Source organism: Calonectris borealis, chromosome 6, assembly GCF_964195595.1.
Source record: "Calonectris borealis chromosome 6, bCalBor7.hap1.2, whole genome shotgun sequence".
Taxonomy (NCBI): domain Eukaryota; kingdom Metazoa; phylum Chordata; class Aves; order Procellariiformes; family Procellariidae; genus Calonectris; species Calonectris borealis.
This window is the reverse complement of record NC_134317.1, coordinates 31,032,010-31,054,151: the sequence shown is the minus strand read 5'-3', so window position 1 is coordinate 31,054,151 and position 22,142 is coordinate 31,032,010. Positions and strand designations below refer to the sequence as shown.

General features: G+C 38.3%; 2 protein-coding genes across 5 annotated transcripts in view; one reads left to right on the top strand and one right to left on the bottom strand.

The window, feature by feature from the left end:
* Window positions 1-15,768, bottom strand: part of LOC142083689 (hyccin 2) — a 79,111-nt gene extending 63,343 nt beyond the window's left edge. The window contains exons 1-3 of one of the 3 annotated variants that reach the window (XM_075153483.1): window positions 15,705-15,768; window positions 15,058-15,101; window positions 6,952-7,026 (exon numbers count right to left, since the gene is read on the bottom strand). The gene's annotated coding sequence lies outside the window, so the exon portion shown is untranslated. The remainder of the gene's footprint in view (window positions 1-6,951; window positions 7,027-15,057; window positions 15,102-15,704) is intronic. The other 2 variants (XM_075153487.1, XM_075153485.1) reach the window with 2 other exon arrangements.
* Window positions 15,769-15,848: 80 nt separating this feature from the next.
* On the top strand, window positions 15,849-20,511 carry NDUFB3 (NADH:ubiquinone oxidoreductase subunit B3). Of its 2 annotated transcripts, none has more exons than XM_075153566.1 (3): window positions 15,849-16,102; window positions 17,524-17,665; window positions 20,244-20,511. In XM_075153566.1, exons 2-3 carry the CDS (start codon window positions 17,526-17,528, stop codon window positions 20,398-20,400), a joined length of 297 nt encoding a protein of 98 aa, XP_075009667.1. In that variant the 5' UTR covers window positions 15,849-16,102; window positions 17,524-17,525; the 3' UTR covers window positions 20,401-20,511. The 2 variants fall into 2 exon arrangements, with proteins under 2 accessions (XP_075009667.1, XP_075009668.1); XM_075153567.1 differs by lacking the exon at window positions 15,849-16,102 and adding an exon at window positions 16,431-16,454.
* Window positions 20,512-22,142: the final 1,631 nt, after the last annotated feature.

The following is a 22,142-nucleotide window of genomic DNA, read 5'->3' as shown; positions in this document are numbered from 1 at the left end:
CTCCTCTAAGTCATTTTAAGCCCTGAATTATCTTCCGTGCCTTTTCAAGCACCAGAAAGCTCAGCTGCCCAACTTTCTATCTTTCACCAATTACTACAGTGAAACTGTGCTTTGCATTTACAAAATTGCTGAAGACAAACAATTAGGGCAGTGTAAATGAAAATACAACATTGAAAATAGACACTTTATAACAGCGTTTTAAAAATTATTTTAAAGCTGATGTTTTCATTGTATTGCACAGAGTAGTTGTAGAAAGCTACAGAATTCAGGTGACTCTAGAGAAAAATTTAAGTCCTGTTTGCCTCACAGAGTCTAAGAACCTGAATAAAACACAACTGTACACTTGCAGCTAAATCCCTCTCTTAAGAGTTCATGCAATGAATGAAGCAGAAAAGAGAACAGTTAAGACGATCGAGAAAGCGGAAGGAGACATTTATCTTCTGTATATGAAGAAAGTACTCCTCTACTTTACTTACAGGATTTGGGAAACAATAATATAATAGAGAAATTATCCTGCAGCCTTATATACAGCAAAACACGTGTTAATTATTCTATTATAAAGACTCGACGCACTTAAAAATATATATATACACACACACACACGTAGGTTAGCCATAGAAATGTTACCTCATTCTCTCAGCACCAGTTTCCTTAGAAACAACTTCATACAGTTATCCTACACTAAACCTAAAACACTCTCTTGTCAGGATCCTGTGTGATAACCCATCCTACGCTAAACAATATAGCCTCGTCCTCCCTTTGCATCAGTTCATATGCAATAACTCTTCCTATGCTAGTTTGTCTGCAACTCATGAATTTCTTTACTTACGAAAACGTTTCCATGCAAATTACTTTCCGTGTAACCCTACCTCTCCCAAACACCTTCTTGGTTCACAGTTTTCGTTCATGAAGTAAATTAAATCTAGAAAGACTTAACTAAAGATAGAAAACGCATAGTGAAAATGAAGCCTAAAAAAAAAAACCCAGAAAAAAACTCACAGCAAACTAACACTTGCAAAACCACAGTTAAGGAACACTTAGTGCTAAGTACTAAAAATGAACAGGCAGGAGCTAGGAGAAATCTTGAAACAGAATTTCTGTGGGAACAAAAAAAACCAAAACAAAATTAAAAAACAAAACCCAAAAAATTAACAAAAAAAACCCCACACCACCAAAAAACCCTCAATACACGTTTTGGAATAGGACTGCAAACGTTATGCTGAGAAAGATTACTATTTTGCCTGCAAAGGAAAGAAATGCATGCAGAAACAGTTCTAGAAATATGAACTGTAGATTCTAAGCAGCTTCCCATTTTGAGCTGTAACATCCTCAATTGATAGAAATCAATGTCTGTTGCATTATGAAAATAGCCATAAAAAATGAAGTCCTCTATCAATTCCAGACCAATAAAATATCTATACATATTTCTCACTGCAGTACCTGCTAGCAACTGTAATTCACACAAACTGGAATTTAGGTTATATATTCATTAATTAATTTACCTAACCTCCTTTCTTCTACCCTAAGTATTCCCAAAGAGATCTAACCTAAAGGATTCTCTGCTGAAAGCAATGAAATCCCTCATTCTAATTTTTCCAACTTCCAGACGGTAAAGCCTTCAGCTCCAGAAAGTAGAGTGTAAGTAAATGAAGCTGAGGTGACAGATTCCACCCCCATCCATACACTTACTTACACATCCACAAACTCTTAAATGAGTGAAATCTTCAAATTTATTTGCATTTACTTCAATTATAGATAAAATTATGTATATTACTAATTTTTTTAAATGATACAGTAAGAACACAAAGTTCCAACATAAACTTTCAATTAAAGGTCCACAATCATTAGGATATACTCCTTTATCGCATGATGCCATAAATTTCATATGTGTGACTCAGATGCATCATTCACATTTAAGTTGTATGGTTTTCAAGGATAAAATTAATTCTGCTTAATATTCTGGTCTTGCTTCTCCAATACAAGTTCCCAGACACTAAAAAGCAAACTGAACAACAAATATAGTTACATGAAACATCACTGATCTCACCACTACTCATCAAGACGACACAACTTCAGAACAGCACAGATCTCTTCCACTTGACCTAACAGAATATACAAGGCAGTCAAGGTCTGCACAGAAAACATGACGAGGACTTAAGGCACACACAGAGGCTGCTTGCTATTCACAGGTAAAGCAGAGTAGCATCAAGAATCCAGAAACATAAGATCTGCTTCAACTTTCAGAGACAAAACTGCTCAGACTGTAGCTGCCTTTACTATTTCCAGTTGTTACTTTACAGGAAACAAATTTGTCTTCTTCCATGTCATGCATCACAGCATTATTTCAGTGTCAATCATTTTCGATCTCACACTTTTCTAAAAGTTAGAAAGAGGTTTTAAGAACTGCAAAGAACAATCTCATAAAATGAGAAGAAAAACACTGTTATTTTATACTGAGATTAGACAGACCGCACAAGTCAGAATTTCCACACATAAGAAGTAACACAGGTTCCTGACCATCTTAATTCAGTATAACACAATCCATTAAGAGCTACCTTAACAACAACTATCCACATGTTGACCCAATGGATTAAGGTGACTGTGCTATAAAAATTGATGATCATGACCAACCCTACTAACTTCACTAGGATTCCTCCAGAGCAAGAAATTACATGGCCTTTGTTGGACTCTCTTCTTCACAGGAAACAGGCAAAGAAACAGTGCCTCCAAAGAAAGTGCAACCCTTTTTAATCACCTTATTAGAAGCTCTCATGAAATTCTGAAACTCAGCTTACTATAATTGGCATTCTGTGGCCTATCACATGGAAGTATATGCTACTTCTCTGTGAAATAAGTGTATGAGAATTAAAACATTAGTAAATGTAAACTCGTGCAACAACTACACCAGTTTCCCCTTTTGTCTTGGTATGAGTTTAATAATTAATCTTCACTGTTGAATAGTTAAACACAATGCATATTGTTTACACAGTCGTTATTCTTCTACTGTTAAACTAATATTAGAACAGAATAGAGACTGACCAGTCGTAAGGAAGGACTAGTTAATATTTTAGTGTGAAGCGGTTAATTTGTAATATATTTTTTAAATAGTGAGGAGCACTAAGTTACTAACACATGTGGGGGTGTTTCTTGCGGGGGAGGGTGTTTGGTTGTTCTTTGTGTTTTGGTTTTTTTTTAATCTGAAATTTAAATTTTTTTCTGGGGCAAAACTTTGCATACAATCTCTTTAGGAATGTAATGTAAACCCAGCACAAATAACTTAAATCAACCAGATCTTTTATGCACCCTGTTAGGCAAGACTTTCCACAATGCTTTTAATTTATCTAAGCTATAGATCAGTATGTGTATTTAAAAAAAAAAAAAAAAAGCAAGCGCAGCCTTCCACAGATATAGCCTTGATGACTTCAATTGAAATGCACAGCCCTATTCCCCTGATCAGACATTGCGGAAACAAGAGCAAGCGCAAGATATTAAATGCATACTACAATTTTCATGCATATTTTCTACTCATAGGCTGAACAAAATTAAAAGTTTTTTGTCAAATACTGCCCTAATGTATATTCAGAAAGCAGGAGTCTTTCAACATTATGAAAAATGACAGACTTAACAGGCAGCATTGAAAATTCGTGCAGTAACATTGAAAATTCATGGGTACCCTTCCTCCAGTTTGTTTGGTGTGGAGGAAAGAATGGAATTTATTTATACATGGTCAATTTCACAATGTTCTAGGTTTTCAAACATATTTTCTTGCACTCAAAAAAACAACAGCAGAAATTTTCACCGAGGACTCAATGTTCTAAACTTCAGCCATTTTTACATAACCTCACCAGTACACAGAGAAACTCTGGGCTTTTGTTTGTAATACTAAATAGTTTTCCTGCTAAAAACAAACTTCAAAAGCAGCTGATAGAGCAGTGTTTTTCCTTCCCACAAGTCTCCTGAGTAAATCTACCTTTGGAAAAAGACCAGAGATGGCCTTATATGCAAACATCTCAAAGAGTTATACTATTGCTTTTTGCAACGTTAATTTCTTCAGCAAATTCTATATATTACATCCACATGAACTATACTAAACATAAATAGTTTCCTTGTTCTTTTACAGGTAAGTCACATTGCCCCTCTAGGTAACGTTTATGATCTTATACTTTTTTTATTAATTATATTGGCAGTACAGCAAGTTCAATTCATTCTCTTCAAACACATCACCAAAAAATTTTAATCAAAGTCCGAGTTTACTTAAACAGCATGTTAAAAGTGTCACTCTTCTGTTTCCCTATGCAACTGTGCTGATAGGAATTAGCTGCATATGCTGAAGTTCAAGCACCAGGCACCTGAAATTGTTAAATTATACGTTTTTGGTGCAAGGAGTATACTCATCTAACACCCTTCATACAGCATGCTTCACAAAACACAGGCAGTCTTTCAAGTGCAACTTAGACAGAAGGTTTAGGATACTGAGGTTATTGGCATGCACACAGTGGATCTGCAGAGCACTGAGTAACTTCTCAAAAAGTAGGGCTGACCAGGTATAAAACCAAACCAAAACAACAAAAAAACAAACCTACCACAACAACAACAAAAAAACAAACCAAAACCACACAGTCCACATGTGACTACTTCAGTATGCGAGAAAACTGTTCTAAACAAAATACAAATCTAGACCTAACACCCTGGTACTTGAATTATGTGCAGATTTGCAAATTAAGATGATTATGCAACAATTATTTCTTACCAGTAAGCAGCAGGAGTTTCATACTTGGGGAGGGGGGGTGGGGGGAAAATCCTCATGCTTTTTGCCTTATCTGCCAGCTATCCAATTGGCACATTGAACAGACTTTTGTAACCATATTTTAACAATTTTGTTTCCTGATCAGTTCTGTTTCATTTGAATAATTAAAACCAAGAAATAAGATTGTAATTCAAACATCCTCCTGCAATAAAAAAGTAAATGCTAATAAAAACCTTTTTCATTTTACATAGATGCGACGCATATGCATAAACATGCAGAATTTACTTATAGCAACATTACGCATTTCAGAAATCTATAAAGTCTGCATTCACAGAGACAAAAAGATAATAATCACAATCTATTCGAAGTCAACACACATTACTAAAGCAGAATGCCCCAATAGTTCATAGAAATAGCAACAAAATAACTATTACTGGTATTTTGCATAAAGCTAGTACATGCAGGAAAAATACTTCATCTGTCAAAATCTACCCATTGGAATATGAATTTGAAATATCTCAAAACTTGATAAAGCTGAAAACTCTTTAAATGGTGATTAAGGTTTCCTAATTAACATGATAATGTCCATTTAAGATCCTTTCCACCTTCTCTCTCACAAGACCAAAAATTTATTATCAAAATAAGTATCATATGTAGCCTCTGGTAGGTTACAATCATGGGAGTATCATCAGTAGAGAAGAGCAGTTGACTGTAGCACCCACGCACATCTCCACCAGCCTAATGTGGTAAAGTTCCTACAAAACGTTTCAGTAAAATGACAAGCAGTCGTGCTAAAGAAGCTCTTTCCTAGCAACTGGCAAAAAAAAAAAAAAGAAAAAAAAAAAGAAAAGGCATAGCTCCCCCACTGACCAACAGATAATTTTAAAGCTTTCTGCAGCATACATCAAATCTTCATTTATTAGATGAAATTAACATCTAGAGGCATCCTCCCCTTTACTTAAGCTTCCTTGAATTCCTTCTACTTTTCTTGCATCGAGCCCAGCATTCTGTCTTTAGCACAGACCAATACTTGCAAGTCTGAGGAAAAGGGCACAGAGGAAATAAAAAACAACCTTTGAACATTTGGTTAATTATACGTCACCAAATAAAGTAAGAGGGACACACACACACACACAAAACACCCTGGGACAATCAGCACAATACTTGATTACACAATTTCGGCAGCATCAATGCCAATTAGTATTGTCCACTGACCCCTAACTCAGTCTGGCATCCATCCACAGACCTTAACCCCATTAGGACTTTGTGCACAACAAATGTGAAATCCCACAGTTGCACATTTATTTTTCCGCCTTGGCACCATGAGTTTTACCCAATTTAAATACTGGAGTAGCTAGAAAAAAAAAAGCTGTAAAATTACAAAGTTAATTTATAAACATTATTATGGAATTTATTAAAGCATCTCCAACTATTTTCCTAAAAATTCCAGAGTTTAAGTTTGAGATAACTTGACAAGTTAAAAACTAGACACAAAATGCTAACATTTTAATTTCAATTAAAAAGTAAAATCAGTGCAGTAGTTTTAGTTTTGACATGCAAACTGTAAAAATTAACTGCTAAAAACCGTAGCAGACCTGTAACTAACTGAAAGGATTTAACCTGTATAAAGAGGAAAAAAGCAAAGTATGCACCCTTTCAAAGAGTTTAGTGCAGTGATTCCTGGAACACAAGATATGTGTGTGTAACGCAGCTGCCATTTGAATGATTTAAATACCCAGATGCCTCAAAAACATTTTCCTTTTTCTATGGCTGAAGTGACGATAACAATCCAACGAAGTTTCATTTCTGAATGTAGAAACAAGGATTGCACACATATTTTCACCGTTGATTCTCGCTATACATCTTAAAGGGCTACTACTATACATCTTAAAGCGCTACAATTCCAAGTCCACTCAACACCTGCACAGTCAAAAGGGCATCTCAGTTATTTTTGCAATTGGTCCTTTGGAGACTCATGGATGACAAGCCTTGCCTAAACTGTTCACATTCCAGCAATCAGCTGGACAGACTGGGAAAATATCCAGGGCAAATTATTTTAAAATTTTTATTTGCTGTCTCAAGTTCTAACGCTGATTATGGTGAGGAGAAAGAAAATCTTGTTTTCTCCTTCTCTCCCAAATAAACAAAAAGAAAGCTAGGAAGTTCTCTTATTCCACAGATAAACAGAGGCTTCTCAAACTCACCTGGTGTTTACAGTAACCTGGGTGAAGACAAAGTTGAAGAGTCACAGCACGTGAAACAAGCCTTGGCAGCCACACCTAAGAAACAGAAAAAAGGTAGTTGCCTGCTATTAGCCATCCTGTTCCCTGGAGAATCATGAAATGCGACAGTTATGATGAAATGTGACAGTTATGATCTAAAGGAAGGGTTGCTGTCACAGAATGTCTATGAAAATAAACAGCACAGAAATACAGCTTATGAATGCTTAGCTTAAATTAGTTCAGTACTTTGGGTATTTCTTTTCTACTTTCATTCAACTTAGCCTCCAGCCCAGGATTCCCACCTCTATTTGTATTTCCATAGGTAACACTTTAAGAGATTTTCATGAAGCTCTTGCTACTTTGACATGGCAAGATTTACACTGCAATCTGCTGCAGTTCATTAACATGAATTAAGCTATTAGAATGGCTCACATGAAGTCTGACAAGAACAGCACCTCATTCTGCAATCTTCCCAAATATTACCACGAATATGGTTTAATTACTTCCAGAAACCTAAGGATGTTATTATTTGAAACTATTGCACAGATGCAACATTGAAGAGAGACAATCAGGTATCATGGTTTGTCAGTTACATAATTATCAAATAGAATGGACACACAATTAACAATCTGGAAGCAGCTTTGGAAGCTCAGCAATTTTGTCTAAGGCCTGTTCTATGTTAAGAACAAGCAGCTGTAAAAAAAAAAAATCCATGCACATAAGGAACTAGTCATTTTTCCATTCCACATCTAAACCCCCTTGCTCTCCTCTGTGTCCATATTTAGCTCACGTCTCTATGCTGTTCCGGCTTAACTGAACATCTTAAAAAAAAAAAAAAAGCCAATGGAAAGTTCTCCACCGTTACACAGAGAAATATGAGCTTTTGCTAGGATAAATCCTTCATTAGCGTGCCTTACATTTCTATGTAAAAGGGCACATTGTTATTACTTAACAAACTCCTCAATCACTTCTTGTGTAATTTCGCTAAAGTAAATGGACTTTAACCAATCTTCTGTCTATCCTACTGCTGTTATTAAAATATTAACTGTTTGAAAAGATATTAACACCCCCTCTTACTCTTATACTATCACTGTTGTACAGAGAAAGACTTGTACTATCAAGACTTAGTTCTAACTACAAATACATGCGTTAGTTTTGTTTACTGAAGTTCAGTTTTACATATTTTAGCAAAGTAACATTGTTACAACAGAAGCCTGGAAATTCACACTCTAACCTTAATTTTGCAGAAGTAAATGTAAATCTTAGCATTGACTTCAACTGTGCCAGAAGCATGAAGAATTTTCATCTGCAAAATTTGGACAGCGTGTATCCACACTTATCAAGTGATCAGACATATTTCGTTAAGTTACGTGCAGATACTAAAAACCAGTACGACAACCATTCTAAGTAGGGAGCTTTTTTTAATCAGTATTTTTAACTGCATGTGTGTTTCCAACCATAAAGCATGCGGGACAGCTGTCATATGCAGAAGCATCAAATATTTTTTCAAAAAAGTATATCCCTAACCTGGAGCAATAAAGAGATATCAAAACTCAAAGTTGAACACTTAGATTTTTTCTTCTTTGCCCTACTCTGATGGCATGCACTAGGATGCTTGAAAAATTGCTCACTCCATCCGCTCCATAACTAAGTTTACATAAAAGGCTCCTATTTTCTGGAACGTCTCTCTGCTAGGTTGTTGACCCTCCTATGTTCAGCCATCATGATGTTGCTACCACAGCCTAAAGCAGATGGTGGAATAACCAGTTTAGCTTATACTGGTAATGGGGCACACTGGCCATAAGATGTCAGATCTTCACAAAGTTCATGTTTAAAAAAAAAAATCTAAAAAAAAAAATAATTTCTAGCTAATTTGTTTTCACATGCAGGGAATATAATATTTAAATTTACAGAGACAAGCTAACTTAAGCTATTTCTAAAACAAAATTGGCTACACTCATGCCCATGTGTCTCCAAAATCTTATGCTTAGCATATTTAGGAAAGTTGCTTGAATGACTACTATGAGCTTCTTCAGAATTTTTTCTAATCAAGTTTTCTATCTTGTGGCCCTATTTCAAATCAGAACAGAGGCAGGCATGCAGAGGGGCTGCTCTCCAGCCTGTCCTAAAGTTCAAGATACTCTCAAACCTAAAGGAAACAAATGACAAAGCAGAAAATAAGATGAGGAGATGGAAGGAAGAAACAGACACCAGAACTCTCAGAAATAACCAACCTATTTGAATAAAAAGGAAATAAATGAAGCCAGGAAGGAAGGAAAACACGCAAATTTTACACATATTTCACCTCATTATCTTTCAACCCAATATCTTCTCAGCTGAATGCCAATGAAAAATAAGATCATTCCTTTAAACTTTCTTACTGTCTTTCTAGATAGATGCAGAATAATTCCCCCAGCCCAAATATGGGTCAAGGCAGGGCAGAAGAGGGGAGGAAGACCCTAGATACAATTACATTTTAAAAGTCATAAACTACTAAACATAGGGACTTGAAATAGAAAAAAATCCCGGAAGTATCAACATTGCCCTGTATGAATCAGCAAACTACACAAATGTCCATGTCATACATTTCACTTAAATATTAATTCAGAGGAACAGTAATGTATAACTATTTAAAGAACTCATGCACCATACATAATGCAGACACCAATACAGAAGACCTAACCAGTTCAGTTTTCTGAAGAATCACAGTAAGTAAAATAAAAACATAGTAAGATTAGGTAAATTATGGAGATTACACACAAGAACATAGGCTTAGCATTTCTGGACTGCAAAATTCACTGTTAGTCAAACACATGTATAGTTTATACAATATAAAATGAGATGTCGTTAAGTACTCTGTCCTGTACGGAAAAAAAAAAGACAGAATATGCAGAAAGACTGAATTCCTGGAAGAGTGTGTTAACAGGTTTGAATTGCTCCAACCGTCTCCATCAAGTCCTGTGCTGAACAGTATTATGCAGCCAGGGAACTTGGCATTTTCCAAGGAATGATATTCAGCACTGAGAGAGAGATAAATAAATAAACAAATAAATAAATAAATAGTTTGCCACTTTGCAATAGTTATTCACCTGACATTTTCTTTCACTACCCTAGTGGGATCTCCTTCCAAATGTCTCTGGCACACAAAAAGAAGTTAGTAAATCTGAACCATAAAATCGGTATTGTTCTACAGAATCACACCAAGAGGTCAAGGTGGCAGATCTGACATAGGCAGCGGGCAGCAAGGGCAAGCTGGACTGCCTGCAGAAGAACAGAAAACAATCAAGGGAAGTCCGAAAAGGTGCCTTGCCAAACATAGTTCTGTCTTTTACAAATAGCCTGAATTGTGATTACTAATAAAATATATACTGAAGTAGATAACCATAAGTAATTTTTATTCCCATGAACATTTTCAAATAGAATCCATAGTATGACAAACACAGGATTTCAGAAGAAAAGGATCTCTCATGGTGACAGAGTAACATTGCTGTGGAGTTCAGCCTAATCCTTCATCAGGGTACATGAGATCCAAATTACTCTATAGCAGCATTAAATTAAAAGATGCAGATTAGTTTAAAAGTAGCTACATGGTTTGTTAGACAAATATGTTCCATGACCACATAATTTATTATTCTTAAAACACTGTAAATGAACATAAATGTCACACAATAAACATCTGTAGCACACCATTTCTATCTTCTTTGGCTCTAAGGAAAACAGAATATAAAAAAAGCCTGTGCCCAAATTCATTACATTTGACAGAAAAATGTAATGCTAACAGAAGAATGACTAATGGCCACGTAGCAATTTTCCTTATAATACAAAACTTTTACTATTATTGATAACCTGCAGCATGTGTTGGAACAGTTTGCAAACTGTGTCTTATTTTACCCAGCCCCTGATCAGGGTTTACATGTTCTTTTCTCTGTGGTACTGCTGGCAATAGAGAATTTTGTTTTACAGTAGGGTTTTACTAGATGACTAGATTTTATTTCATCAGAAGTGCCCCTCTACCTCTTGACCTTATATTTCAAGTTTAGAAACTGAAGTCAGAATTCTATACGAAAAAGGAGACCAATAAATCTGTCCTGTGATTAAAGTAAAAAAAAACAAAAGATATTTTAAATTATTTGTCTTGTTATTAGAAGCATGAACTATCCAAGCAAAGGTGCAGAGAGAAAAATTCAACCAGCTTGCTATTTTATCTACAGTTAGTAATACAAGCACAAACTCAGAACACTTTTTACTCTCAAAAAAACTTTGCACCTATCTGGACACATATCGAAATATGACATTCCACTTAAACGTAAGAAAAAAATTCTTTAGCATGATGGTGTTTAAACACTGGAACAAGTTACCCAGAGAGGTCGTGGAGTCTCTGTCTTCGGAGATATTCAAAATCCAACTGGATAATGTCCTGAAGAACCTGCCCTAGTTGGCCCTGCTTTCAGCAAAGGGGTTGAACTACATGACTACCAGAGGTCCCTTTCAACCTCAACCATCCTACAGTTCCATTTTTTAAGAATCTCTGCTTCTGCCAAAGAAGATGACAAAAGAAAGGTTCAGGAAAAAAACAACAGATTGTTTGGATAATAACTGACATCTGCAAATCTTTCTTAAAGGCATCATCTCTATTTTATAGCTACCTTTACAGCCTACATGAAATGTCTGAACAATTTACACAACTCGGGAGCTAATGTGTCCTTGAACACCACTCTGTGTGAAATTTTATCTACTGCAAGCAAATAACTGCAAAGGAAACACTGTAGAAAACAGCATTAAATAAGACAAGAATTACTTCTCGTAACTATTCTATTTGGAAATTAAAATAACTGACTGAAGTAGCAAGTCAAACTGTATTATTGATGACTGTCTCTGCTCAGATCAATTTCTCCTGAAAAGAATCACAGGACTTCTTAAATGATCATTCCTATGGCACAGATGTCCTCCACCGGGAGTCAGCTGGGGAAGCCTCCAGCTTCACTTCCTGATACTAGTTCACATCTTAATGTAAGGGAACAAGCCTAAAGAAAATTAATGGAATCTAAAATTATTTTCCTGCCCAGACAAGTGTTTGAGTGAACACATTACCCTGATCTTTAAAGATTCTAAACTCACATCAAACTGCTTGGGAAAGAGTCAAACAGTTCTGCCCCTCCTCATACAGAAAACAGAGAGTATCACATGAAGTTCTCAGGTAACAGGTTCAAAACAGAACAGAGGAATGACTTATTCTCACAACACATGAAGTATGGTGCTTATCGCCAGAAAATATGGTAGATGCAAAAACCATACACGAATGCAAAAGTTTTTAAAGATTAAGTATATCCATAGAATAAAAATCCATACAAAACATCAACCCCACTGAGAGACTGGGAGAGCTGACCTATATGCTTGCCTAGAGAAGAGTGTAAGAATAAAGCACCTGCTGTCAAATACTGCTTAGGTGTGGGAAACAAGCAGGACTTGAAAGAATGGTCCTGTCACATACCAGGATCCCAGAGCTTTAGGCTTCAAGAGAGAATAGCACATTAGCCCAGTATGGCTGTTGCTGTGAAGAATGGTCTTTGGATTGCCAAAAAGAAAAAAAAAACAATCAAAAAACCAAAACCAACAGAAAGAAACTAAGACTATTGCTCCAGCACATCACTTCTCCAAGGGAGAGGTGAAACAGTGGTTTGAGATTGTGATACTATCCATAAAACATTTAGCTCTCTAATGCTGCCTGAGAAGATAATTTGCTTCCCCACATTTCATAGCCTTTTTTAAAAAACATCCAAAGGTGGACTAAAGAAAGATCTTTTCCACCATTACTGTAATTAAAGCAGGATTGACTATTTTATTCAAATGACAAAAGGCTTCAAATGCCTTATAAATGACTACTAATACAAAGCCGGAAAAAGTAACATGCAATTTCAGGAAAAAAAAGATGCAGTATTTAGTTTTAAGTAGTTCAAATACATATTAAGATATTGAGCCAAAGAAAAAACAAAACAAAACAAAACAAAACAACCCCACAACCCTTTTTTGTCATCTCAAAACTGAAAATACTTCATGTCACTGTCAGTCACACAGCTCTCTACTCCAGAAAACAATCATGAAGAGCGTACCACTAAACACAGTTCAGGGCTAGAGAGAATATAATATGCACAAGCAAAGAACAGCAGTACTCATAATGTATCTCACAATCTGTTAATCCAGAACACGTATCAACACAAATTACTGGAAACACGGGCTTTTGAAAGCTATTCAAGAAAACTCTGCCACCTTCCTCTAACCTAGCAACATAAGCACAAATCCCAGCAAATCATAACTAGCATGGCTGGATACATGCTAACATAACTGTATCCTAGAACACTTAATCTTTTCAGTAATTATCACCACCATGAATAGTACAAAAAAAAGCAACTGAATAACCACGAAAAATACTGATTATTTGTACATGGAGTCCCAATGACCTTCCCTTCCTAAAGCATGTCCAGCTTTTTTTTTTTTTTTTTTTTTTACAGATGATAAAAATTTCTTTTCTTTATGTTAGTTCCTTGTGCATACTACTCATTTCTTCAGACTGACACTGTAATTATGGTGAAGTTTCCTTCTCAAAAACAGGTTGTAGCAAGATGTAAGCCCCCGTGAAATTATGCAGACTCATTATTTGGTGAAGATACAGCTTCAAAAAGCTTCCTATATTCCCAAAACATCACATCTATCATATTTGCAGTCTTATTTTTAAAAGAAAGAGTATGGTCCATGCTGAAAGAAAAGGAAATTTTGAAAGCAAAACATTAAGCAACCTCATAGAAGAGCGAATCTATCAACTGCACACAATTTTTCCTATCAAGAGTTTTTATACGCTTGGGTGGGGGGAAACACCTACCCAAAACCTTGTTAAACCTTGAAAGCGATAGTGTATTTGAAGACAAATCTTGCTGAGTGCACTCCTCTGCTACAATTTTGTTTGACCGCAATAGGTCACGCAAAGTCAATATTCTGTGATCAGAACTGAACATTCATGTTGACAGACTCAGTGATACCAGTAAAGTATGGCTTCATGCATAAATAATCAAGTCATGCTTCCAAGCACCGTGAAGAAAACAAAACCAAATAAACAACAAAAAAAAACATAAATAAAACCAGGACTTTGTATTTTTCCTTCAAAAAATAAAACCAAGGTGTCTGGTATGTAACATGCCTATGGGTCACTGAAAATTTTTTTCTGAGAAAAACATCAACATTCCTCAGCAATGCCAGACTTTGAACGGACACCCATTAACTTTCAGCCACAATGAGAAACAAGAAATACTTCACAGGTATCTAACAGAACATCATTCTCTGTAAGACAGAGATGTAGGTACCTCAGAAATAAAGAGCCCTCCTGCAATGCTCACATACATTACAGAAAAACAAACGCGTCTCCTCTCACCCTGACACTGCATCCGCAGAGCAGAAGAGACTGCTCTGAATCTTGCAGACTTTATCTCACAGTGAAAAACATTCAATGCTGAAATCAGACAGAGGCAGTCTGGATTAAACAGATGGCACTCTATTTAGAACAGTTTCACTGTTAATAACATGATAATGGCATTCCTCCTGGAACTCTTCTCATGCGCTCCCAATATCCCTATAAAAAAAACCTGAAACCCAGAAGCAGTTTTACATCAGGATATTAAAAAAAAAAAAAGGCACTACAGTCTGTCCTAAAATTCTGCCAGCATGATGCTATAAACCAGTGTTTGTTCTCATTCTTATAAGAGCATCAGAAATTAATATAACAGCATTTGTATTCTGCTATAAAGAAACAGCATTATTGTATCATCTACAGTTGAGGAATGATTTAAGCCTTTATAAGTCACTGACTGAGTAGTTAACTTTTACCAGTTTCCTTTCAGATGAAGGCGACTATGTACTCAACCTTGAGGAACATAAAAAAATAATTTAATTATCCAGATACTAACGCAATCGACACTTCATAATTACATAGCCACAGCATGCAAAACGCCTAGCTCCCCAGAGACAGGTACTCAATGCAACCAAGCAACCATCTCTCTCAAGAAGCAGCTCTCAAGAGAATTCTTAACTTTCGCTTACCTTTCAGTGCAGTTCCAGGATTTCAGGATGTCTCCCCACGTCTCCTACGGAAACAAACAGCGATGCTCTTTTAAGACATATCCACTGAAAACCAAAAGTCTGCTCCTGGTGCCAGTCGGGCTTGCGAGCACCTCCAATTTCCCCCACAACTTCTTCCCCTGACGAGGTGAACCCCGAGGGCAGGCAGCGAGAGGGCACGGCCCCGGGCCCCGCGGCCGCTCCGCCGCTCCCCGCGGACAGGGCCGGGGGCGCGCGGGCCCGGGGCTTACATAACCGCTGGATGCGGGGATGCTCCCCCCGCCCGCCCCTCTGCGGTGCCTGGGGAGTCGCCGTCTGCGGGGAGAGGGAGAGGGAGGGGGAGAGGGAAGGGGAGGCCGAGCGCGGCGCCCCGCACCCCAGCGAGCAGCGGTGGCGATGGCGGGAGAGGGGGGGAACAACGGCTCGCGCCCCCGCACGCGCAGACCCTGCGGGCTTCCGTCCCTGCTCGCGCACCCGGCAACGACCGGCGGGCAACGGCCAAACAGCGGAGGGAGGGGAGGGGGCGGGGGGAGATCCTTCCTGCCGGCCCGGTCCCGCGTCCGGGCCCGGCCCCGCCCGCCACCACCCAACGGCTCCGGTACCGGCTCCTATTACCGCCGCCCCCTCACCCTCTTCTCCTCCGCTGCCACCTCCAGCCACTGCCAACCCCGCAGCTCAACAACGCACCCGCCCATTGGGCCGCTCCCGCCCCCAACAAGCCCCACACTGATTGGCCGCTTTCTCCTCCGTGTCTCCCCTCCCCCCTCCCCTCCTCCGCCAGAGTCGGCGGCGCTGCTCCGTGTGCTGGGCCTGCCTCGTTAAACAGCGACGGGAGTGCTGCGAGCAGCAGGGGGCCGGGCAGCGGTCTTGCTGCCTTCGCGCCTTCGCCAAGACAGTGGGAGGAACCGGAACGGAAGCTGCCCGGAACCCTCGTGGCTGGCTGCGCTTCCTGTAGCGGCCGGTCCTCTCGCCGACTTCCGCTTCCGGGTGGCGGCTGCGTCCTGAAGGAGGGTCACGGAGCGGGCAGGTACCGAGGGCCCGTTGGCGGGAGGCACGGGGGGCGGGCCCGGGCGCCCTCTGGGACCTGCCTGCGCTGCTGCCCACCCGGGGAGTGTCTGTGTATGGGCCTGGGAGGCGAGGGGGTGGCGGAGATGTCTGCTGCTCCGGGCTGTACCCCTGAGCCGCAGCGGCCTCGCGCAGCCGCCGTGGCCCTTCTCGGCGCGCCGTTAGACGGACACCCGCCCCGCCCGGGCTAGCGGGCCTCGGCGCGGGCGCTGTGCCGGCCCTCCCTCCCCCATCTCGGGGCGCCCTTTCGGCCCTGCTCTGGCCGATTGTGCTGGCAGAGGGTGCCCGGCTGGTGCTGCAGTGCGGCACTCTTGGTAGGAGAGAGGTCTTGGGTTTTTACGGCAAGGATGTAGTCTGAGGTTTCATTTTGGGGGAGCTTTTCGGGTAATGACAACATCAGAGCTCCTCTTCAGGTTTCTTTCTGCAATATAATCCTCTTTACTTGCCTCCACGGCTTGGGGTCTTCAAGAGTCACAGGCTTTGAAGCTGTGTTCTTGGCACCATTGCATTCCAGTCAATTCTCCTAAAAATTAAGGACATGAAATTTGTTCTTTGCTACCAGATATGTGTTAAAATGGGAAATCCTGGCTCAAAGAAATCTCAGGTGCTTTGTGAAAATAGGGACTTCAAAGCCATCGTTATTTTCTTACAGGGCTTCATAAGCTCCCTGAAAATGTTCACCTTTCCATCTGCCTTGATCACTGTTTTTAATGAGAACCTTAATATTTTCATAGTTCTCTCAAAGGTGAATCTAAATAAAGCATGTATTTCCCAGGCTTGTGAAATGATTAGTAAGGTGCATGTCCTAGTCCATTCATTTATCCTGTACCTGTTCATCGCCACAGTTATGTTTGACTGAATTGGAGGCAACTTAAAAGGAGCCGAGGAGCCAAGTCATGTTTTTCTCTAGAGCTTGATGATCATAGCTCTGCCATCCCTAAATTAGAAATTTCCAAACTGAACTCTGAGCTTTTTGATGTACTCTGGAAAGCCTGCAAGTTGGTGGGCCCTGGTGTCGCTAAAGTGCATTTATAGAAGTTGGAAACAATTGTTTTTCTGACGTTATTTTCTGGCACAGAAAATATACATAGCTGCTTCATGAATGTAATGGTGGTGGTGACTTACAATGCAGTGATACTTAACTCTGCACAGTTTGCCTTATTGTGCTTAATCACCAACTTCTGAAATGCAGCATAAAGTCTCTTAGCTCTTTATTCTACAGTGTACTGCGTACAATGCAGAAGAGACTTCACGTGCAGTGTTACGTGCTTTGGAATACTTCTTGTAACCTCCCCGTTTTTCTTGTACAGGTTATTGTTCTTTGCAAGTGTGTGAAAATAAGCTGATACTCTCCGAGAAACAAAAAACTATCTTTTCTTGTAGGTATGGGGCATGGAAATGAACATGGCCATGGCCATGGCAAAATGGAACTCCCCGACTACAGGCAATGGAAGATAGAGGGTACTCCACTAGAGAAGGTCCAGGAAAGGCTAGCTAAACGGGGTCTTAGGGATCCATGGGCTCGGTAAGTGCAAGAGCCTCAAAAATAATCTTGATATGTCATCTTGTAGCATCAATTGGACTTTGTCATTGCAGATTATTCTTTAGTGCAAATGCACCTAGAATATATTAGTCAGAATTTCAGTTAAGTCTTTATTTACTTTTTTGCATGGAGGTTGCACCTTGCATCACCTTAACCAGTGTCCACATTTTGCAAAGCACCCTGACACTTTATGATGTTTCATGATGATACAGATCAGGCACAATGACCAACACCTCATCTATCAAAACAGTGATTAAGTAATATTAGGTCTTGCACACGTGAGTAAGCCTATCCCTTTTCAGAAAGAGATTGTGTGCTCAGCTCTGCTGAAGTTGATGGAACTTACATTGACATTCTGAGTAGGAATAGCATTCCTCCTCATATACAACAGGATGAGGCCTTTATTTAAAGAGAAGAAATATACTAGCATACAACGTGGAATTTGATTCAACTGTGCATTTCATTTTGCTAAGCAGTGAATGACATAATGGAAGATCACATTTTTACCTATTAAGTTGTCCCACTCTACAATGAATACATCCTCTTTTTTAGCTAGAGTAATTCTGGATCATTTAGGCAGCTGTTAAAACAGGGCTTAACATATTTCTCCCACATCCTGAATTAATACTTTGCTCAAGTACTCTTTTAATATTGGGGAATAAAAATGCTAAATGTCTTGTGCTGTGTAGTCCGGTTCTTCTGTAAGGGCAAAGCTGCATGAGCAAACTCTTCCAGGAGCCTTCATAGAAAAGGCTTTACTTCAAATCACTACAAGAAAAATCTAAGAGCAAACCGGTAATCTGTTAAAAAGTTGTTACATGCTATAACCTCTGGAGGGGTTTGGGATTGACAGGCCTCTTTTCCTTCCTTTGAAACAGTTTAAGGCTGTAAGCACAGAGTAAAACATAGTTTTGATGATCATAAGAATCATTTGAGATATGACTCCTTAGGATTATTGGTTACCAATAAACTTTCCAGGCCTGTGTCACATTTATGTTGCCTCTTTCTGTGGAGTGCAAGCAGTGTTGGCTTTTTTTTTCCCTTTGCTTCAGACAAAATTGTTTTCAGCAAGCAATAGGCTTATTCCCATTAAAAAATGGACACAGTTTAACATGATAAACTTAGTGTAAATTAACCTGACTTTCAGTGCATACACTTCCAAGTACACTGTTCAGGAAGTGCTGCAAAACAGCAAACTGGAAGAACTTGTGTAATACTTATTGCCCTTCCTAGATAAAAAAAAAAAGCAATGTTTCTCTGGTAGAGGAAGGGGATTGAGCCAATTATGTGAGGATTTGAAATAAGGAACAAAGTCAAACTCTTAAAGCATGACATGATTCCTCCTGAACTTTTCAAATTTTATGTAAGGTAATATTTCAGTTCCATAGGACAAGCACAAGTATCATGGCAATCTTCCTTAACAAAGGAGAAATTAAAGTATCAAGTTATTTGCTTCAGTAATCTGGAAGAAGACTGCATTATTAATATCTTGCACTAGAAGTCTTGAAAAAGTAACCCTCTCTAGGGCTCCCTTTTTTCATATATTAAGTTCCTTTTAACAGGGGATCAGCTTTCTACCTGTGTAGCTAATGCACATAAATGTACCTATTCAATACAGAATAAGCTGTGTGAAAGATGTCATATTTGGAAACCTAAGTCTTCATCAATTAGTATCCTATACTATCATCTAGAAGATATTCTTCCATGCCAATATGCCTTCATCCCAAGTCACAGAAACCATCTGCACAAAAGGGGATTATCTATGAACATAAATACTTGACCCCCTTGTTTAAAAAAACTTTATCTTCTCAAGTGATGGTTCTGATTTTACTGCTTGTTTCTGTGCAAATGTTTTTTTCCTTTTCTTAAGGACCTTGAGTCCTTAGAGATGGACAGTTTGTCTCTTCTATAGATTACACTGGTTGTGCTACACATAAATACTTGTATTCAGTTATAGCAGTGACTAAATGTTTCAATAACAATGTAGGTTGAAAACCTACCAGGCAAGACAGCGTGAGGTTTGTAAATATTCTGTAGCTTTTTAGCTAAACACAATCTTTTCAGCTTTTTTTTTTTTAAAATCAGTTTTAGTAGGGTTTTCTGACCCTAACATAATTAAGTGTTGTATTGTAAAAGAGAAAGTGCCTCCACACTCGGATGAGTTTTCTATGGCTGGAAAAACTTTCCCTTTTAAGATTTAACTATGATACTGTCTAGTTACTCCATCCTATGCATGTGCTAGTGGGTTCTGATTTTGTTCCAAACGGTAAAAACAGAAGACAACAATTACATAAGCTTGGGGAGGTGATTCTGTTACTAGAATTACGTTGTTTGCTGGTGTTACTTTATCTCAAATTATATGTATAAAGGGTTAGAGTTAGTATCATGAACTTTACTTGTGGCAACTGCTGTTACTTAAATGATAAAAATGTTACTGTCTCAATATATATCTAGTTGAAATACCTTCATCTTTTTTTCCAAAAAACGATATTCCTGTTAATGTTTATCATAGTGGCTCCATTGACCTTGTTTTATTCTTTTGGTTTCATTTTTCTTCTAGTAATGAAGCCTGGAGATATATGGGTGGCTTTGCAAAACCTGTCACCTTAACAGAAGTCTTTACTAGGGGACTCAAGTGGGGATTTGCAGCTTTCGTCATAGCTCTTGGCATTGAATATACACTGTTTCCTCCAAAGAAGAATGGAGGCCATCACTGAAGATCAAATATGACAACTTAATACTTACTCATTACTAAGCTGAAACATACATAAGCCTGCTGCTCACTCTGTACTTATAATATGCATATTAAAGTCTATCACAGGCAAGAACATGTTTCTTTTCTTTTATTATACTTTTGTGGAAGGATCAAAAAACATAGCCAGAGCGATTTACCAGACTTCAGTCTGGGGGGAAAAAACCAAGACATATTTATCTTGGGTTTGCTGTACCATCCTTTAAAGAACAGGGGAAACTATCAGCCTAACTCTTTCAAGCCCTGCCAACATTCTATTAAAAGAAATAGAGAAAGTGTGTTGCTTTTAAGATAAAAATTGTACTGTATTAATTACAGGTTTAATAACAATTATATGCTGGTAAGTGGTAATGAATGACTTGTCATTTCTTAAAAGTATAATTTGTTACCATTCACTCTTACATCTCCAAATAAAAAGAACTATTACCTTAAATCTTTAAAAAGTACCCCAAACTGCCTCAAAGTATATGAAAATACCAAAGCTTATACTTAATCCTATTGAAGAGTTAATTAATTTGGCAGACACTATGTACCAAAATAATCTGCTATGTAATATCCAGAAATTTAAAATTACATTGCTGCCACATTTACTAAGCAAAGTATAATGCTGCACTCAGCAATAACTGTACTTTATCTTAATATGACTTCCAATATACTTGAGTGTAATGTGAAAAAAGAGAAAGAACAATTGCTTTTTTTCTTGTCCTGGTGTATTAAGTTGTAAATTTGTAGTAGTACAGATTTATTTACTTTTACACCTAGTCTCTTTTAATAATTTGTTTTAAATTTCCTATTTTTTCCTTAAATTATCTAACAGCTTCTGGAATGCTTTAAGAATGCCTGGAGTGAGGACTATAGTAGAAAAGGGCCTGTTGGCAGTATATGTCCTCTGTAGTGCTAGGAATTAGAATTAGCTGAATACTCTATTGTAAATTTTGTTATGCGATTAGTAACCTAAGCTAAGGAGGGTATACTGTCTTATTTGTCAATCCAAACAATAGGATATCTGTATCACTAAAGAGAAAAGCAAAATTAGACAAACAAGTGAGAAACTTTAAATGCCACTAGACAATTACATAGGGTACTTCCGTGGTGAAGAAACTGGAACGTTTAAGTAATCATGTCACAAATTGCAAGTTTACAAAAAACTTGAAGGTATATATATTCACACACAACCTTTCTGAGTGAGATTATAACAGAGCTTTACTTTTAGAGCCAGTAAATGTCTCTTATTGTGGGAGTGCAGCTGTGCTGTTCAGCAGTTTGTCATCTCTGTATGACATTGCTCAAGGCACTGTTCATAGGGCAAACATTTGTTTTACTAAACTTTTCTTGCCTAATTCTTTCTCAAGCACCCCTATCCAGTTACATCATTCCCTGAAAAACAAATCAAGAATCTACTGTGTAAGGTCTATTGCACAAAATATTTCCATGTTGTCCCTTAGTGTCCCGCCCAGAATACACATTTTCAAAGGCTGGTATTCAGTGTTTGTTTTCTATCTGGGTCCAATGCTAGACTTCTTAAAATAACTGAATTTTAGATGGTTGTTCAGAAAAACAATTAACACAGCTAGCATTACATGCAGTATTGGTGAATCTTACACTTAAGATATGTGCCTCTCACTTCAGCTGCTCTTTGTAGTTTTAATTTGGTGTGGAGTACTTGTGTGCTGACTGGCTGCTCTCCCCCACCCCAACTCTGCTGCA

Bases quoted from the DNA above. Each gene is read 5' to 3' on its own strand.
- NDUFB3 (XM_075153566.1), top strand. From the start codon at position 17,526: ATGGGGCATGGAAATGAACATGGCCATGGCCATGGCAAAATGGAACTC. The intron at 17,666-20,243 runs GTAAGTGCAAGA...TTTTTCTTCTAG, and splicing joins CTTAGGGATCCATGGGCTCG to TAATGAAGCCTGGAGATATA.